At 53.1% G+C, this 17,282-nt stretch overlaps 1 protein-coding gene across 2 annotated transcripts; it reads right to left on the reverse strand.

The window, feature by feature from the left end:
• Nucleotides 1-1,835: 1,835 nt before the first annotated feature.
• Nucleotides 1,836-16,911, reverse strand: ABCB9 (ATP binding cassette subfamily B member 9). 2 transcript variants are annotated; one of them, XM_064675120.1, is made up of 12 exons: nucleotides 16,823-16,911; nucleotides 14,594-15,285; nucleotides 14,122-14,236; nucleotides 13,099-13,229; nucleotides 11,690-11,895; nucleotides 10,574-10,771; nucleotides 8,884-9,012; nucleotides 7,178-7,366; nucleotides 6,447-6,620; nucleotides 4,944-5,103; nucleotides 4,713-4,849; nucleotides 1,836-3,568 (listed from the first exon to the last, which is right to left on the reverse strand). In XM_064675120.1, the coding sequence occupies exons 2-12, from the start codon at nucleotides 15,204-15,206 to the stop codon at nucleotides 3,245-3,247; spliced, it is 2,376 nt and encodes a 791-aa protein (XP_064531190.1). In that variant the 5' UTR covers nucleotides 15,207-15,285; nucleotides 16,823-16,911; the 3' UTR covers nucleotides 1,836-3,244. The 2 variants fall into 2 exon arrangements, with proteins under 2 accessions (XP_064531190.1, XP_064531191.1); XM_064675121.1 differs by having other exon boundaries at nucleotides 14,594-15,282; nucleotides 16,823-16,886.
• Between the last annotated feature and the right edge of the window lie 371 nt (nucleotides 16,912-17,282).

Below are 17,282 nucleotides of genomic sequence, written 5' to 3' on the forward strand. Positions count from 1 at the left end.
GATGTTTAAATCAAATAAAGCTGTGGTTATGCCTATTACAGGGAATGGTTAGAGCTTATTAATAGTGAGGAAAACAACCTGCCACGGAATGTACAGTCAACCTGTGCAATCAATTGTGCTTTCAAATTGTTTGCAGTTCTGCCATGACAGCCTTCAAGCTGTGCCCCCAAATTAAGGTTTCAGATGAACTCGTGCAAGTTCCCTGTGAAGACTCTTCCCTTTGAGAAGAAACTTTTTATCTCCAGAAGAGATAGGGAGAAGCTCTTGAACTGATTTTGTTTATGTTCCCCTGTAAATGTCAACTCTGGGCAAAGCCACAGCCACAAAATACTACAGTTTAGGGTTTCAGAGGGAACAGTGGCTGTGTTTCCAGAAGAGCCTGAAACACAGACTGCCCACAGGCAGCCAGGCCCAAGGGACTGGGCAGCTCCAGGAAGCAGCTCATGTTCCAGCACTGGAGCAATTCCCACTCCTGCACTGGGGGAAGCACATCTTTACTGCCAGGCTTAGTCTTGCTAATGGGCATCTCTGACCCTGATTTTCACTTCAAAAAGAAGTCATAGTTGGAACGATTTAGAAAAGCAGGATTTTCTCTACAGTCGCAGGGTTTGTACTGGGCCAGCAGAAATATCTGCATTAGATTAGTGTTGCTGCATCCCCAGTGGTGTGTGGAGCTCCCACCCATCTTCCAAAGCCATAAGAAAACCCTCATGGCTTTAGCACACAGGCAGATCCATTTGTCACAGACCACCAGCACCATAAAAGGACCTGTTCATGCCACCAGATGAGAGGCTCAATGGAAAAGTAGCCTTGAGTTCTCTGGATGCAGAAGAAAGAATTCATCACCTGTGGCAATGAACAAAGTCAGGCCCTGTTATCAGCTTGGACTGGTGCCACCAGCAGAGACAATCTGCTGTTTCCAATGTGTCGTTTCAGTTGCTGCTGTTTGGACCTGACCTGGGAATACAATGCTGGGATTATCCTCACAACAGGCTTGGGGAGCAGGGCTCCCTTTCTGAAATTCACTGTAGTCTTTGAATAAAACGAATCTGTATGCTCCAGTTCCCTTTTTGCAGCACTGCCTGGGAGGGACACACAGGATACAATCAAATTCTCTTTCCTGGCATCTCCGGTACTAATGAGCATTGTCCTACCAGCACTTCCTAGGGTGAGTTGGCTTCCCTAGTTCCCAGGTAATCAAATTTGTTTTTTCCCCCGAGTTTTTCAATTAAGCAGAAATTAATTCCACTTCCACAAACCGGTGGCCACATTCTCCTCCCAGGTACTGATAAAAATGCACAATTAATCACTTGCCTGCCAGCACTGGGTGGAACCCTCAACCTCCTCATACCCACAGCACAAATTTTCATCAAGCAGGAACACATGGCCATTTACTGAAGGGGTGAATTGAGGAGTTCAGAGTGGCACAGAAATTTCCTAAGTGGAGGGAGGGAAGACAAAAAGACATCTTGTTCTTCTTCTGAGGCACAGATTTTTATCATATCACAAAAGCAAGCAGCTGAAAGGATTCCAGTCATGAAGTGCTGTGCTTTGAGAACGGGTTAGACTGCCTGTCCTTCCATGTGAGACTGACTCTGAAGGGGATCTGGGATGAAAACGAGTTATTCAACGGGTTATACCAACTGCTGGGCTCACAGTCATTATCAGATAGTGAAGTCTTTTACATACCTTGTTCTCTGCAGGTTCCTCTTGTCATTCCCTGCAAGGGAGCCAGAACACGTGTGGGGTGCACCTGCATTCAGCTGCGGTCTCAGATGAACATCACCTTGAAAATCCAGAATACAGAAAACCACCCCCACTACAGGAGCTTGACGTTGAGTGGCAGAGGTAGTATTTTATTCTTTGAGCATCCCTCCTCAAGGACACTAAATTTAGAGTTTGTAAAACATCACTAAATGAAAACAAAACATCGCCAATAACAAAAATGCAAACCCGCTGAAAATGAAAATGCAGCAGCATTCAAGTATCAGAAAACATGAGAGCTAAAGTGCTTGAGAGAATTTCTTAACTATGCAGAGTCTGAAGTCAGTGTTCCCCTAGAAATGCTATTTTTTTCAACAGTATCTACCTGGCTGCATAGGATTTTTCACTGGTCTATAGCAGGGCAACACTACAAAGCCAGAGCCATTACCCCAAAGGGCTAGGAGTAACACATTTCTTTCTATCCCTCATACTAAAATAAATTATAGTCAAAGAAACACATTATAAAGTTCAGGCAGCTGAAGTTGGACTTCAAGGAAAGTGACTGTACCGATTTCCCATGCAGTGAAGTCGCTAGCACGGCCTGAAGCTGAACAAAGCTTTGGTGGGATTTATAAAGTGCTGTCTTTTAGTGTTTTATGCCTGTCTTCAGCAGTGTTTTTCTCAAACCAGCACCGGGGTTGTGAGTTAAAAAAAATTCTGAGATAACAGACCAATTTTCAGTGGATGCTGGAGCCAGACAGACATTGCACAGTGCATACAAATTACATTAAAAAACAACAAACAAATCGAACCAAAAAACCCCAAACCCCAAAACCTAACCCAGTTATGGTAAAATGTTTCATCCTTAAAAACAAACACCCACCAAGCACCAAGAGCAAATCTGAAAGTAATATCTGCCTCCAGTCCCCTGGCTTGTCCCAGCAAGGATGGATAATACATGATACAAGCTCAGCAGCAATGGTTGGGAGCCTGAGCCTGCAGGCACTCAGTGCAAAACTCTCCCGGCATTCAGCTCCATGGGAGTGATCCAGTTTTTGCCAAAGCCAAAGAGAACTCCCTGAAGACTTCAGCCAACTTTGGATTAGCCCCATAGACTGATAGCGGGAGCAGGACCTTGTTTTACAGTCACCGTTTTTTCTATCCAGCCACAAAAGCCACCCCCTGAAATTCCTGAAGGGGTTTCCAACCTTCCCCTCCACGCATGCATTTAACATCCATTACAGTTAATAGCAGTTACACATGCATATCAATGGGAGAAAAGTCCCAGTCAAGAGGAATTACTGGTAGTAAGAAAAGAAACCCAGTAGAAATTGCTGAGAATTGCTAAAGACCCAGCTCCCTCGGGTTCTCCCTGTTTTCCCAGCTGGCACAGACTGCGCTGCAGGAAGCTCTATGGTGTGTGTCTGGGTCTGTGGGGTGTGTTTGGGTGTGTGACACGCGGGGTGAGGGCACGGTGTGTTCTGCAGGGCACCAACCGCCTCCGTCTCAGCGTCCAGGGAGCGTCCGAGCCTCCGGCCCCTCACTTGTGGGCTGTGCTGTTGTAATCGTCCTGTGCCACGGCCGGCAGGGAATGGTCTATCCTGAACTCTTCCTCCTTGGAAGAATCCCCCCGGGCTGCAGGCTGGCGACTGTCCGTGCCGCCCCCCTCCAGCCCCAGGATCTGTCTCTGGACCAGCTTGGAATAAAGGCCTCCTTCTTCCATCAGCTCCTTGTGCGAGCCCTGCTGCACCACGCGGCCCTTGTCCAGCACAATGATGTTGTGTGCCCTCTCCACAGTGCTCAGCCTGTGAGCGATGACAAGCACCGTGTGGTTCTGCAAGTCGCCGTAAATCGCCTGCTGAATCTGTGGGGAGAAAAGGCGTTAGTGCCTGAGCAGCACTGGCTCTGCTGCGGGAGAACAGCAGCTTTGTGGTCTGTGTTCAGAAACCTCTGGACAGGAGGTTTGCTCTGTGGCCACGCAGAGGACACAGAGCTCTGGGCAGCACTGCCAGAACCAGCGCGTCCATCCCAGCTCCCAGCTGCAGCCCAAAAGGCCGTGTCAGTCCTGCCAGGTGTGCTGTGCACACAGGTCTGATCCTGCCAGCTGGGTCCTCGTTAGAACTGGGCCCCAGATTTGGAGGCCATGTGGTGCTGGCATGGACTGCAGGAAGCTGATCCCTGGTAAATGCAGCTGTTCAGAAAAGTGAGGCTATTTCCTCAGCGTATCAAGGCAAAGCAAAAGAGTTCTTTTCCAGCTTACATACAGTGGCACTGAAGTCTAAAGGCAGGCAGGTTGGCACTGGGCACAAGGCACACTGATACCCCCGGGTAGCCAAAAACCAGCCCTGGGCTGGCATCAGACACCACATACATCTGAGGACCTGTGAGCTGCTCCAGGTCAGATGCTCAGGCTGCCCCACACCATGGGTCAGCAGCACTTGTCCTCCAGGACCGGGAGACACATCCTTAAACCCCAGCCTTGAACAGGCCTCCTTTGTGTCATTACATCAGTGAGGCCAAACTGCTGCTAGTAGAGCTGTTTGGTTGTCACATCCCAGCTGGATAAACCAGCCCAGTTCACAGGAAGCTCAGGGCCTTTCCTGTACATGTGGCTTCCTTGGTGCCTCGGCTGGGATTTGAGCTTAGGGAGTCCTACTGCCCTTGCTACAGCATCATTTTTTAGGGTCTTCCTCTGTATCCTGTCCTAAAAGGCTGCACAGAGTCTCTATATGCAAATTAACACTTTCCACATTTAAAAAATCAGCAGAGAACCCTGTATCTCATCAAGTTTGTCAGGAATTGGCTGCTGTGAGCATGAGATTATTCCCTTCTTGGTGACTACAACAATGTTGGAAGCAAATTCCTGCTAAGGAAATTAGCATCTTACTCAACCCTCTGACTGCACCATGTCAAGACTAAGCTCGTCCACAGGCTGGAAATTGAAGCTACAGTCTTTCCTCCAAACCCAGACTGTCTCTTTGGCCCAAACATCCCAGTCACCCACTCACCGCGTGTTCGCTCTCTGCATCCAGCGCGCTCGTGGCTTCATCCAGGATTAGGATGGGAGGGGCTCGGATCAAGGCCCTGGCAATTGCCACTCTCTGCTTCTGGCCACCTGACAGCTGAGCCCCTTTCTCACCTGCTTCTGTTGGGTCAAGAGAGAGAAGAAGGGGTCAAAACAAAAACCAAGTTCAGCTGCCAGGCACAGCATCAGGATGGAGTTGCGATGACTTTGGTACCTGTGTGGTAGCCGTCCTGGAGCTCCGTGATGAAGGTGTGTGCGTTGGCCTTCTGGGCAGCCTGAACCACTGACTCGAAGGAGGCTGAAGTTAAGCCATATGAAATATTATCTGCAATGGAGCGGGCAAACAGCACAGGCTCCTGGCTCACCAGGGAGATCTGCAGAAAGGAAGGGAAGAGCAGGGCGTCAGGAGCAGGAGATGCACCGCATGGCATCGGCATTTCTCCCTGTTGAGTAAGGACCAAGATAAAGATATAGAAGAGCCATTAACCAAGATATAGAAGTGCCTCAATGTGAGGATGCTAATGATGGGGTGCCCAGTTTGCATCACCTGCTGGGAAGTCATTTTGCAGGGAAGAAACTTTATGCAATGGTGGTATGTTGGCACTTGGGATGGGCTTCCCCCTTCAAGACCCTGCTGTGTTTTTTATCCAGACCTGTCCTTCCTGTCACTGTTTGCTCTTTCTAAAATGGAAAACCAGTTGTTGGGACAAATCAGGCTGGAGAGATCCACTCCCAGGCTCTTGCAGGCCATTGATCCCACTTGGGCCATGCAAATGAGCCCTCTTGAAATTTTTAATCCCAAATTAGCAAGTTGGGGACATAACTGCTGCAATTCATTAATTGCTTAGCAACAGCCTCTCTGTCCTGCCTTACAGCCATTGCAGCTCACTCTCATATTCAGTCTACTTTAGCAAACCCTTGATATTGGAATAAATCAAACCCTATTTCTATTGCTCAGAACTGGGCAGGAAAAGAGCCAGGGGGACACGGTCATATTTTAATTGACTTCTCCCCATGCCCCTAACACCACACCAGGCTTTCCAAACTGAAAGATTAGCTTGTCTTTTGATTTTCCCTCTGTACGGGCAGGGAATGTAAATTAGTCACACTGACTTTGGCTTTCCAGCCTGTCTCTGATCAATTGTTTTCAGGTTTTCCTGCTGACTGGTGAGGCCATTTGCTCTGGGGGCAAACAAAGGAGGCAGTTACTTGCAGAGATGAAGGCTGATCTGTGCTGACACACAGGCCAGAGCTGAGGGGCCCGGACCCCTCTCCAAGGCAAACCACCCAGCCCCTCTGGTGTTCCAGCTGCTGCCAGGATCCCAAGAGGTTTAACTCCCCCTGAGCTGAGAATTACTTTAAGATCTTAAAGGTAGAAAGTGCTGGAGGAATGCAAAAACCCTTTTCCCAAACCCAATTTAGATGATAATTAATCCAACAACCAAAAACATATTTCTACTGCATCGGCCAAAAAATATAAAACAAACCATGTTTTTTGTTCTGTTTTTGGAAGGCTTCCCCCTCCCTATGAAACCACTCCATCCCTTTTGCTTCCACCCCCACAAATTATCTGAATTCGCTTCCTGGACCACCTCCAGCCTCCAGCTTTCTGGACACTTCAGAAGTTGGCAGATCAAATCCAAAGCAACATGCAGCACTGCCATCCATCCCCTCTGAGCACGGGTGTAGCTAAAATACACGTATCAGTCGCTCGTACCACGGAGTGCAGGTACTTGTGATCGTACATGTTAATGGGACGCCCGTCCAGCAGCACCTGCCCGTCTTGCAGAGGGTAGAAGTTCTCCAGGATGTTGACACAGGAGCTCTTCCCACTCCCCGAAGGACCCACCAGTGCCGTCACTTTGCCGGGGTGGAGAGTGAAGGACACGTTCTGCAACATGGATGGGAGAGCGTGCTCAGGCCTGGGCTCTTCCCAGGCTCCTGGGGCAGCAGTTTGGGCACTACACTAGAAAAGTAGCCAAAATCTGGCCACGGTGACCCTCTACCTCGGTGATGTGCCACATCAGCCATTTCTCCTGGCTCTGAGGAAGCAAAAAGCCTCCAAATTGCATCAAATTCGCCTGCTGATGTAGCAGGTCCTCTAAAAACTCCAAAGCAAACTAACCTCTTTGCTGCCTCCCTCTTCCCATGATCCCAGCTCCTCTCCCACGGAAACAGTCCGAGGCAGCTTGGCACAGAGCCCTGTACCACGCTGACATGTTTAATGCCTGAGCGGGGAACAAGGGCTTTATTGATAAATCTCATTCCTTGTAAGGAAGGCTGGCCCGAAACACCCGCTGTTCCTTTTAAGCTGTTTTCCAGCATGTGTTGAGCCTGCCTTGATGTATCTCCATCAGGCAGCTGACACTTCCCAAGGGCTGGGGATCAGTTATGGCCGTGGTGGAGAAGCAGCACGTGGTGGGAGCGCGCGGCGCCCGCGGGGCTCACCTGGAGGACCTGCGTCGCGGAGCGAGTGCGGTAGGAAAACGTCACGTTCCTGAACTCCACCTTGCCATCCACGTGATCTGGGGCCAGGGACCCGTCATGCACCATGGTGGGCTTGCGGTCGATGAACTCAAACACCTTCTCAGCAGCTCCCACCCCCTGCATCAGCCCGCTGTACACGGAGCCGATGGACTGGAAGGGAAGGGGCAACAGTGAGACCCATGTGATGGAAAAGTCAGTCAGTGCTACTGGTAAGGAGAAAGGTTGAAGCATTCCCAAGTCTTCTCTCACCTCACATTGACTACAGTCATCAGACATAGCAAAAGAAAACTCTTCCCCCTCTGCAGGATATGGAGGGGATATATGGGCATTCCAGGGAAAAGGACATCTAAGGGGGTTTTGTGCATGGGTACACTGGGAAGGTAACAGAAGAAGGAAACACATGGACTGGGAAGAGAAGACGTGTGCTGGGAGATACATGACCCAAACTTCAACAAAATCCTCCCCTCATCTCTCTTTGCTCAAGACCAGCAGCTCCCAAGTGCAATGGCTGAACAGAGTTCACAGACCAGCCCCCAGAGGGTTCTGCTCCTTCCCCAACACACGTCTCAAGTGCAGAGCAGCTCCAGGCTAGGCTCTTCTAGACAAGTGCCTGGCAGCTGGTAAGGCTGGAATATGGTCCTAGGGGATTCACCATCACCGTCTCCCAACTACAACTTCTGCATGCTGACACTGGCTTCCCTGGAATAAACCCCATGTTGGAAATTTCAATATTAAACCCAGAGCTGCAGAACAGTTTGTACTGCAACTGCCCCTCCCATCAGGAGGGGGAAAAAAACCCAGACCAAATGAAATCCACACCAAAGCCACAGCCTGACAGCACCTCCAGAGCCTGCAGGCATCCAAACAGATGGTGAGAGCTGGGTGAGCTGCCTCCAGCTCTGCTCTGCCCCTACACAGAGGCTGAAGCACCACCAAAACCACTCTTGGCTGTGAGGAAACCTCAACTGGATCATTTCTGCATGGATTAGCTAAGCTTATGCCTCTGTGAGGGGAAGGCAGCCCTGGGTGGGCTCTACCATCCCACCCACAGTCCCATTTTGCTAAAGCTCTGCCAGCGCAGCAGCTTGCAGCCTATTCCAGGGACAGGGGAAAAAAAAAGTAATATAATTAAGTTTTTAATGAAGCCTGAAATATAACAGGCAGCTTTGTAATCCCTGCATCCTTCATGCCAGGAAATGGGGTTGGGAGGCAGCCAGGACTCTGCCCTTCAGCAGGGCCAGCCTGACCCCTCTGGTCCCAGCTGCCTTTTTGGGGGACAAGCTGCTTCAGGAACATTAAGGTTGTGAGGCCACAGCAGGAGAGGAATGGGGAGCAGAGGGGAGAATCCCCACTCTGGTGATGCCAGAGCACCAAGGAAATGTGTCACAGGTCTGGATCTAGACCTGCAACTGCCCTGGGAACTTCTGAGACAAACATCAGCTTGACATGGAGGACCCCAGAGGGTGGTAAGGCCCTGGCACAGGTTGCCCAGAGAAGCTGTGGCTGCCCCATCCCTCCAAGTGTTCAAGGCCAGGTTGGACAGGGTTTGGAGCAACCTGGGATAGTAGAAGGTGTCCCTGCCTGTGGCAGGGAGTTTGTAATTAGATGAGCTTTAGGGTCCCTTCCAACCCAAACCATTCCATGATTCTGTGATAAAACAGACTCACCTCCATGCAATCTCCCAAGACAAACTCATAAATGATGAAGGATATCAGGTTTCCACTTGTCATTTGCCCTGAGATCACAAGGTGCCCACCGTAGTAAAGGATGCTGACCTGGACCACCAGGAGGGTCAGCTGAAAGCAAGAAAACACCCCCAAATCAGCAGGGACAACTGATATTTTGGTGTGTTTGTAATTACTCACACAACAGCCCACGATTCACATGCTAACATTTATTCTTTGAGCCCTAAGCTGAGGATCCCTGACAGCACAGCTGACAACCCTAAGCAGTGAGTATGTATATGAGAAGGGAGAAACAACTCAAGTACATGGGCTGATTTAGGGAGCTGGGCTGGCATCTTTCAACAAAACAGATGTCCAGAGGGATAACAGCCAAGGAGGGAGAATTTATCTGAAATAACAGAGTATCTCATGAACTTCTCTCTTGGACTAAGGTCCTCAAGGATAATAATCAACGCTCAAATTATCCAAGGAATGCACTCACCTCACCGCTAAAATAAACCTTCTCTTATATGAGCATGACACACTTTAATTTAGAACACAAAATCAAGCCAAGAGTTAATGCAGAATATCCTCCTTGTGTGTACAAGTCCCCGAAGGATAATCTCAGTTCTCGTCTGAAATCACTGGGGGGGTTCCACCTACTCTAGAAGGGAGACAGATGAGCTCTCATATGACAAATACCAGCCCCTGCTTTTATTCAGCTGGTTTTGTTCCATCTGCCCGGGCGCTCCGAAAAGCAGCGATGCCCTGGTGCCCTGTGTGACATTTGCAGCACAGGCTGTAAATTCACACAGATAAAAATACTGGGGAAAAAAATTCCTTTCTCCATGAGGTGACCTTAGGATACTGTGTTCCCTCCAAGAAAGACTTTACCAGGGCTGTGCTAAATCCATCAGCTTCTTTCTATGTGAGCCCTGCAGCAGCAGTTTTTGAGGGGTTTTGCCGCCTTAGCCTTGTCAGGATCTGTGCTGACCCAGTTCATGCTCTGGCTTCACCTGGAGCCCAGAAACAATGCCAATAATGCTCCAATTTTGCTTCCAGACTTGGGAAGCCATAAAGCCTCCCACAGCTGCACGAGAGCACCATAACTCACAAACCCATCACCAGAGACTACTTCCATCCTTGAACGTGCAGAGATAAGGGCAGCCTCACACGGGGATTTTGCACAGCCTTAGTTAACAGCCAGTGCAGGAGAAGTCCCAAACCATCTGGTCTTGAATGGTGAAAAAGCATTTTGCAGGGAAAAAAAAAGCCCAAAGCCAAAGCCCAGCAGCCTCCTCCTGCCACCACCCACACGCGGAGAAGCTCCGATCCCGAGCAGGAGCTCAACCAACGCGGCGGCTGTTCCCAGCCGGAGCCCCGGGGATGAGCTGGCACAGGAACGCAATGCAGCACCACCGAGCCACGGGCTTTTCCACGACCTTGAGCACTTTATCAATTATATTCCCATTTCCAGGAGAAAACAGGCAGGTCGGTGGAACGACACAACGCTGCCCCGAGGTGGAAGGGGATATAATTTTTTGATGTGTGAAAATAATAATAACAAAGAGACAGAGGATCGCTGGAGGTGGATCCCTGAAAGCGGAGGAGAACCACGTGCATGTGCCACGTGCATTTTGGGATCTGAAGCAACTCTCCTGCCCATCCCAAGCCCCGTGTAGGGAACACCTACCCCGCTGGACCAGACGTAGTAGGTGTAAGCCAAGGCCTCCCTCTTGTTGAGCTTGTAAACCTGCTGCAGCTTCTGCCAGTACACGTTCGCCTCCGTCTCCTCGTTGGCGAAACTGCGGACGGTCTTCATGGCAGAGATGGTCTCCTCGGCCGTGTTGTTGGCTTTGGCCAGGGCACTCTGCACATCCTTGGAGAGCTTCTGCAGGGAGCAAGGGGAGGCAGAGGGGGCTCAGCAGGTGCCAGGATGCCCATGACAAATCTCCCTGCTTGCCCCAGGCTCTGCTGGGCTCGGGAAAAGGCAGCACAGTGACATTTTTCAAGGCCATGGGCAAGAAGGCTGAGCACTGGGATATATCCCACACTTCAGGACAACCTGGAATGTGTCAGGAGGAGAGCAGATTCGTTGTGCTCTCCCCAAGGCATCTGGGCTGCGGGAGGTAAAGTGCCATGTCCAGGGCCGCTTGGGAAGCCTGGCAGAGCTGCTGCTCCCAGTGTCCTGAAGGGCTCTGGCCCGGGAACTCTTCCAAGGAGTTTCCAAGTCAGGGACAGGTCTGGAGACCTCATATCCACTCCTCCCACGAGTGCTGGTCCCATGGAAGGGGCCATGCCTGGGTGAGGCAGTACCTGAGGATTCTGTTTTGGCAGTACCTGTGCACAGTGGAAAGCACCAACAGTTGACACAGGGAGCAGCAGTGCAGGACTCACATGGCCCATGGAACGTGGCATTGGCCAAGGGGGACAGTTCTTGGCCCACACCAGTCCCAGGCAGAGGGAGGGAGCTCAGCACTGCATTAACTCCCACCAAGTCACTCCAAAAAGAAAGGAAAGGTTGCACGAGGATAGGCAGGTGCACACAGGACATCCTACAGCCAAGCCCCCTCTCCTGTCAGATCTGAGATGCTTCCACTCCTGAGCATGAAGCAAGGTAAGAGCCCAGGCTATGCCTGTCTGCCCACACAAATTTAATGCTGCCTTCCTGCTCCCACTGCTGGCAGCAAAGCACTCCAGCATCACTCCCACCAGCTCCAAATCCACCCACAGCCTCCATGACAGCCTCACAGTGGGGAACAGCCCAGCGTTGTGACACACCATGGCAATGCCAGCTGCTCCTGCCTACCTGGTAGTACTTCCCATAGACATCAGACACCAGCATGATGATGGGGAAGCCCATGAAGGTGACGAGTGAGAGCTTCCAGGAGAGGCTGAACATGAAGAAGATCACCCCTGTGGCCTTCACCACGTTGCGCAGGAAGATGTTGATGTTCTGGGAGACCAGGTCGCTCACGATGGTCGTGTCCGAGGTCAGGCGGGAGATGACGTCCCCTGCAGCAGTGAGGGGTTGGGGAAAGGGGAGAGAGGGGACGTGTCATCACCGCAGGTCACTGCCTCACTGTGTCCCACGTCCCCTGCCAGGGGCCAGATGGAGCTCCCCATTCAATTGGCCCCTCACTGGAGGTCCGAAGGGTGGCACGGAAGGGGAGCAACCCTCCACCGCTGTGGATGCAAAGCAGAACACAGGAGCTGCATGCACAAGGGACAGGAAATGCACCTGAAGGCACATCCCTGGGTCACCAAGGATGGCTGCAGGACAGCAACGGGGACTTTGGCAGCACCCTGTGCTGGAGAGCACCCTGTGGGCAGGCAGATGGGCAGCAGGTCATCCTGCCCTCTTGGCAGGACCAGCCAGGGCCAGGCTCAGGGCGCCCTGTGGAGCACGATGGGGCTTTGGAGATGGCTGTTTGGGTTTAGCCATGTGCCCCACAGCCTGGAGCTGACCCAAGGGACCTGAGGACATGGGTCCAGCTACTAAGGGGTGAAGCTCTGCTGATGCCCTTTGGTGGAGCTGAGTGTTACAGCCAGCCTGAGTTCCTAAATACTTGGCCTGTGTTTGAGTCCAGCTGAATTCCCATGCTTTTGTGTAAGTCCAGGGTTACCCATATCCCACTTACAATAACATCTCTGCTGTCCTCAGCTACCAAGGCACTTTGCAGTCACTGCTAAATATGGCAACAGCCTCAAAACTAAAAATACCGCTGAGACAAAATTAAATGTGTGAAAGTTACAGTGGGCTGGGACCACACCAGAGTGGCATGGCCTGGGACAGCACTGAACTTCGAGCAGGGAAAGCAACAAGCACACCCAGCAAGCTTCACACATCCAAGGTTTTTGGTGCCTGAAGCAGAGCTGGAGAGTGGCTGACTAGGAGAGACTGACTGAGGTACAGGAGGAGGAAAGTAGGTGTTTTGGGGACGACTGGACATGAGCACGTCAGCCCCAGGACTGCTGGATATCAGGCTGATTGTGGCAATGGGATATCCCCAGGGTGCTGGGCAATCCTGTCCCAGCCCCACAGTGGGAAGCAACCAAAAGGGAAGAGCTTTCTGCCTCTATTTCTAAACACGAGCACTGAGGTGCTGCCTCTGGCTGCCCATGATCTGCTGCACGCGGGTTGGGCAAGCCAAGGGCAAAAATTCCAGGACAGAATAGAGGGGTTAGAGCAAATCCAGGGGGGAGAGAGGAACCAACCTGTGCGATTCTCATCAAAGAAACTCATCTCCTGAGACACCAGCGACCTGAAGAGGCAGTTGCGAAGGCGGATGTTCAGCCTTGCAAATATGAGCGTGAAAACGCCGCCCCGGATACCTGCGGCAAATGAGCTAATTGCAGATAAGAAACGTTATAGACCAGTGGACACGAGACCGCTCTCAGCAACACACACGCCCCCACGCCGGGCCAAGGGCTTGGGCAGTGCTGTGCTGGCACCACTTGGCACCTGGGGAAGCCACAGCTAAACCAGCCCACACCCCTCCTGGGTGCCACCAGCACAGCGATGGCTGGTCCTAACCCTGGGAGTGACGAGCTCTGGGAGGGAACACAGCGCTGCCGGGACAGCATTCCCCAGCGTGAAGTGAGATAACACACAGGTACCCCCGAAATGCCAGGCAGTGGGAGGACTGTAGGAAAATTTATTTCCGAAGTGGAGAACACTGGACTTACAAAATGTTAATCTTAATGGTATTTCGAACACCAGGTCCTGGGGAAAGACACGACCCCTGTTCTTCTCAGGGCTTTTACCATCCCTGGCCCCCCCTCTGTGGGGCCTTCACACACGTCTGCAAAGACTTATCTTTTTCTCATACCAGAGAGAGTTTCTCTGGAATGCAGGAGGAGAAAACAGCTAAAACTGCCTCAAGGGAAAGATGCCTCTTCCAGGCAGGAAAGCTTTCTTAAGTGAAAAACCCTAATCTTCTCATAGTAAAATCTTCCAGAAGGGTCTTCTACTCTTACACCCGGGGAATTCATTCCCTGTTCTCTCTGTCTGTTCCTGCTCCCCCACCACCAGCAGATGGACAGAAAGAGCTACACAAAGGCCTTGTGACTGTCACCATGGCCTCTCTGTACCGTGACAGTGCAGACACATTGAAGTGCACCCCTGGGGTCTGGTGTCAGCGTGGTGGAGTGGCTGCCTGTGCCCACCACCACCACAGGCTCCTGTGGGAAAACCCCAAACTCCTCCTTGTCATGGTCACACCCAGCCCCTGCGATTACCTTCCTATGGCGAGCAGCGACATGACCAGCACTGCCGTGGAGAACCGGTCCATGCTCTTCTGCACCACGATGCCGTCGATGGCCAGCCCCGTGTAATAGGGCAGGAAGGTCTCTCCTGCCAGACAAGCACAGGACATGGAGATTCAGCCCCACTGTAGCACAGGACTGGCACAGGACCTGTATTCCCAACTCCGACAACCCCATCCCCACAATGGAGATATCAGTCATCACATGAGATGTCTCAGGAGGTGCAGCCCTTAACGGCACGTGGGGATGTTGCACTCTCAGTGTATTTTATCCCCTATAGCATTTTTTTGGCCCCACTGCATATTTTATCCAGCCCGTGCAGGATGTGCCACCCAGCAGCCCCAAAAAAGCAATCCTGGGGTGCTTCCAAGACACAGCACCATGGTTCCTTCCCTCCTGGTGAGCATGGGAGCACACCATGGCCCCCCTGGGTCCCTTCACTCACCCAGCGCGGCCACGACGAGGAAGAAGGAGGCGACACCCAGGAAGAAGGCATCTGGCTTGGTGTAGGACAGCAACTTATGGATGGTGGGACCGGCTGCCTCCTCCCGCTTGTCCCTCGGGACACCCCCATCACAGCTCTCCTCCACCTCGGCGCGGGACTCGGAGCCGGGCCCCAGCGCCTCGCGGGACGAGGTGACACAGGCCAGCAGCTGCCACAGCCCGAAGGTGGCCGCCAGCGCCACGTAGGTCCAGGCAAAGAGCCCCCAGAACCAGGGGTCCCGGATGGTCTTCCGCACCTCCGAGTAGAGCAGCAGCTTCACCATCATGTAGATGCCCATGAGGAGGCAGACAACGGCGATGAAGGTCCGTGACGCCTTGAGGCGCCGGGGGCCATAGGCAGTGTTGGTGGCCACGCCGATGGCGGCCCCCAGGAGCACACAGCTGCGGTACAGGCAGCCCCCCCAGATGTCCAGCAGCGAGTTGAAGATGTTGAAGTGTCGCAGGTCCTGCAGGACGTTCCGGCCTCCCTGGCCGTGGGTGTAGAGCAGGGTGGTGACTGCCACGTCGGCCCCGCTGAGCGCCAGCGTGCTGGCCACCGCTTTCCAGGCACGCATCCTCGGCACCGGGACGGGGGGGACACCCGGGTGGGGGGGCAGCCCTAGCACGGGAAGGATGTGGGCATGTCGGCCTCTGCTGCGGGGAGAGAATAGTGGGATGGGGTTGTTATTCACCCCAGAGAGGTGATGAGAAAAGGGCAGCAGGATGGGGGGACAACCGTGCCAGCTCCCCACCCGCCCATCTTGACCCCAGACACCTCTAATCTGTTCCTTCCTCCCCTTCCCTGCTGCAGACACTCCAAGGTATTTCAGTACAAACCAAGACAAACTTTCCTCCCAGATGCCTTCACCCATCCTGAATCCCAAAGCAGAAATCTGCACTTCTCAGTGGGAATCTTTGTCCCTGTTTGCTGTGGTGGCTGCAGGGCCAGCCGGGCGGTCCCCAGCAGTCGGGTGCTGCCATGCCATCTGTGCAACCCACGTGTTCTGTGCTACGGAGCTGGGTAGGTGTTAAACTCCGATATTCATGATCCCAGAGTCCCTCCCCACCCTTCCCGGGACAAAGCTGAAAGTGAACAATCAAAACCGTAGGAAAGCAGAAGGAAGAGCAGCTCAGCTTTGTAATGGATTCCCCTGATCAAAACCTGAATAAACCGCAGGTACAGCAGCTTGTCACACCTTCTAGTCCCCAGCCCCCTTGGATATTAACTCAGGGTAGCCCATGAAACCCACTGTACAGTCCGGGTGCAGTTCAGTGACAAAACAAAAATCCCAAGAGGAAATTAAAAAGGGGTTGGAATTCCACAGCTGCATCCTGTGGGAGAGGAAGGCTCTGGGGCGGGACGCTGCCTTTGCTGCCGCCCGGGGGGTCTGTCCAGCAGCAGCGATGGTGGGGCAGGGCCTGAACGGACATGGCAAAGAGCGAAAAGCTCGAGTTGCTCTAAGCCCTCTAAGAACAGGGAGCGTCTCACCTGCTCCGGTGCCATGCCCAGAGGTGCCACGCGTTGGCACGAGGGAGGTACCTGATCCTCAGATTTGTGCTGGGTAAGCAGCTCATGACGGTGCAAAGTGCGGAAGGCCCGGTACAGGGGGTGCCATGTGCCGGCCACGCTCTGCCCTGTGTGACCGCAGCCCCCCAAAACCCAAACCTCGGGGAGAAGGGCAGCCCTTGGCGCTGGACGAGCAGCGCCCTTGGCCGAGAGCGGCTCGGTGGGCGGGCAAGTGGGACGAAAAGCTAAAGAGTGGAGGAAAACAGGGCAGAGGCTGCAATCTGGGGAAAGCACGGGGGTTTGTGGGGTGGGTAGGGAAGGAGGAATGGAGGGGAAGCAGAGCAGCGATGCCAGGGAGGAGCAGGACACGCTTCCCAGGGTGCTCGCTGCTGCCATCCGCTGCAAAGCTGCGCGGATCCGGCCCGCTGGAGCAGGAGGAGGAGGAGGAGGAGGAGGCGGCCACCGCAGCTCTCCACCACCCGCAGCCGCGTCCCAAGATCCCGAGCTGGAGCCGGCCAAGGTCCCCGGCCGCACCCCGGCTTCCCCCCGCAGGAGATGCTCCCACGGGTGAGGGGGGACACGCCTGGGAAGAGCCGCGCCCGCCATCCCACGGACACGCACACACGGCTCCCCCCTTTGCAGCGCAGGGGCAGCTCAGCCCCGGCGCGGCCGGACGGGTCTTACCGGCGGGGGGATCAGCGGGATCAGTGGGATCAGCTCGGTCGGACCCGGCGGCGCCGCGTCCCGGGAACAAGGTCGGTGGGGGGCGTGGCCGTGGCGGTGGCCGCGCCCACGAGGCCCCGCCCCCTCCTGCGGCGCGGCCCCGGCCCCGCCCACGGATCCACCGAGCAGGGAGAGCCCCAAAATTGGGGGATCGGGTCCCCCCACCACGGCCCTACAGGGGTAAACCTTGCCCCGACGCAACAAGGGCAACCCCAGAATTCCCCCCACCTCCAGAGAAGGGCTTTTTTTTCCTCCCCAAAAATATATACATTTTAAAATTTTTATATGATTTTATTGGTTTTATCTCATTTCTGCAGCAGAGAGGGGAAAATACAACACACGACCTGGCTTTAAAAGCAACCAGGACAAAGGGTCAAAATCATGTTTTAAATTAATTCTTAAATAGGGGCTCGACAGTGGT

The sequence above is a fragment of the Pseudopipra pipra genome, chromosome 18 (assembly GCF_036250125.1).
Source record: "Pseudopipra pipra isolate bDixPip1 chromosome 18, bDixPip1.hap1, whole genome shotgun sequence".
Taxonomy (NCBI): domain Eukaryota; kingdom Metazoa; phylum Chordata; class Aves; order Passeriformes; family Pipridae; genus Pseudopipra; species Pseudopipra pipra.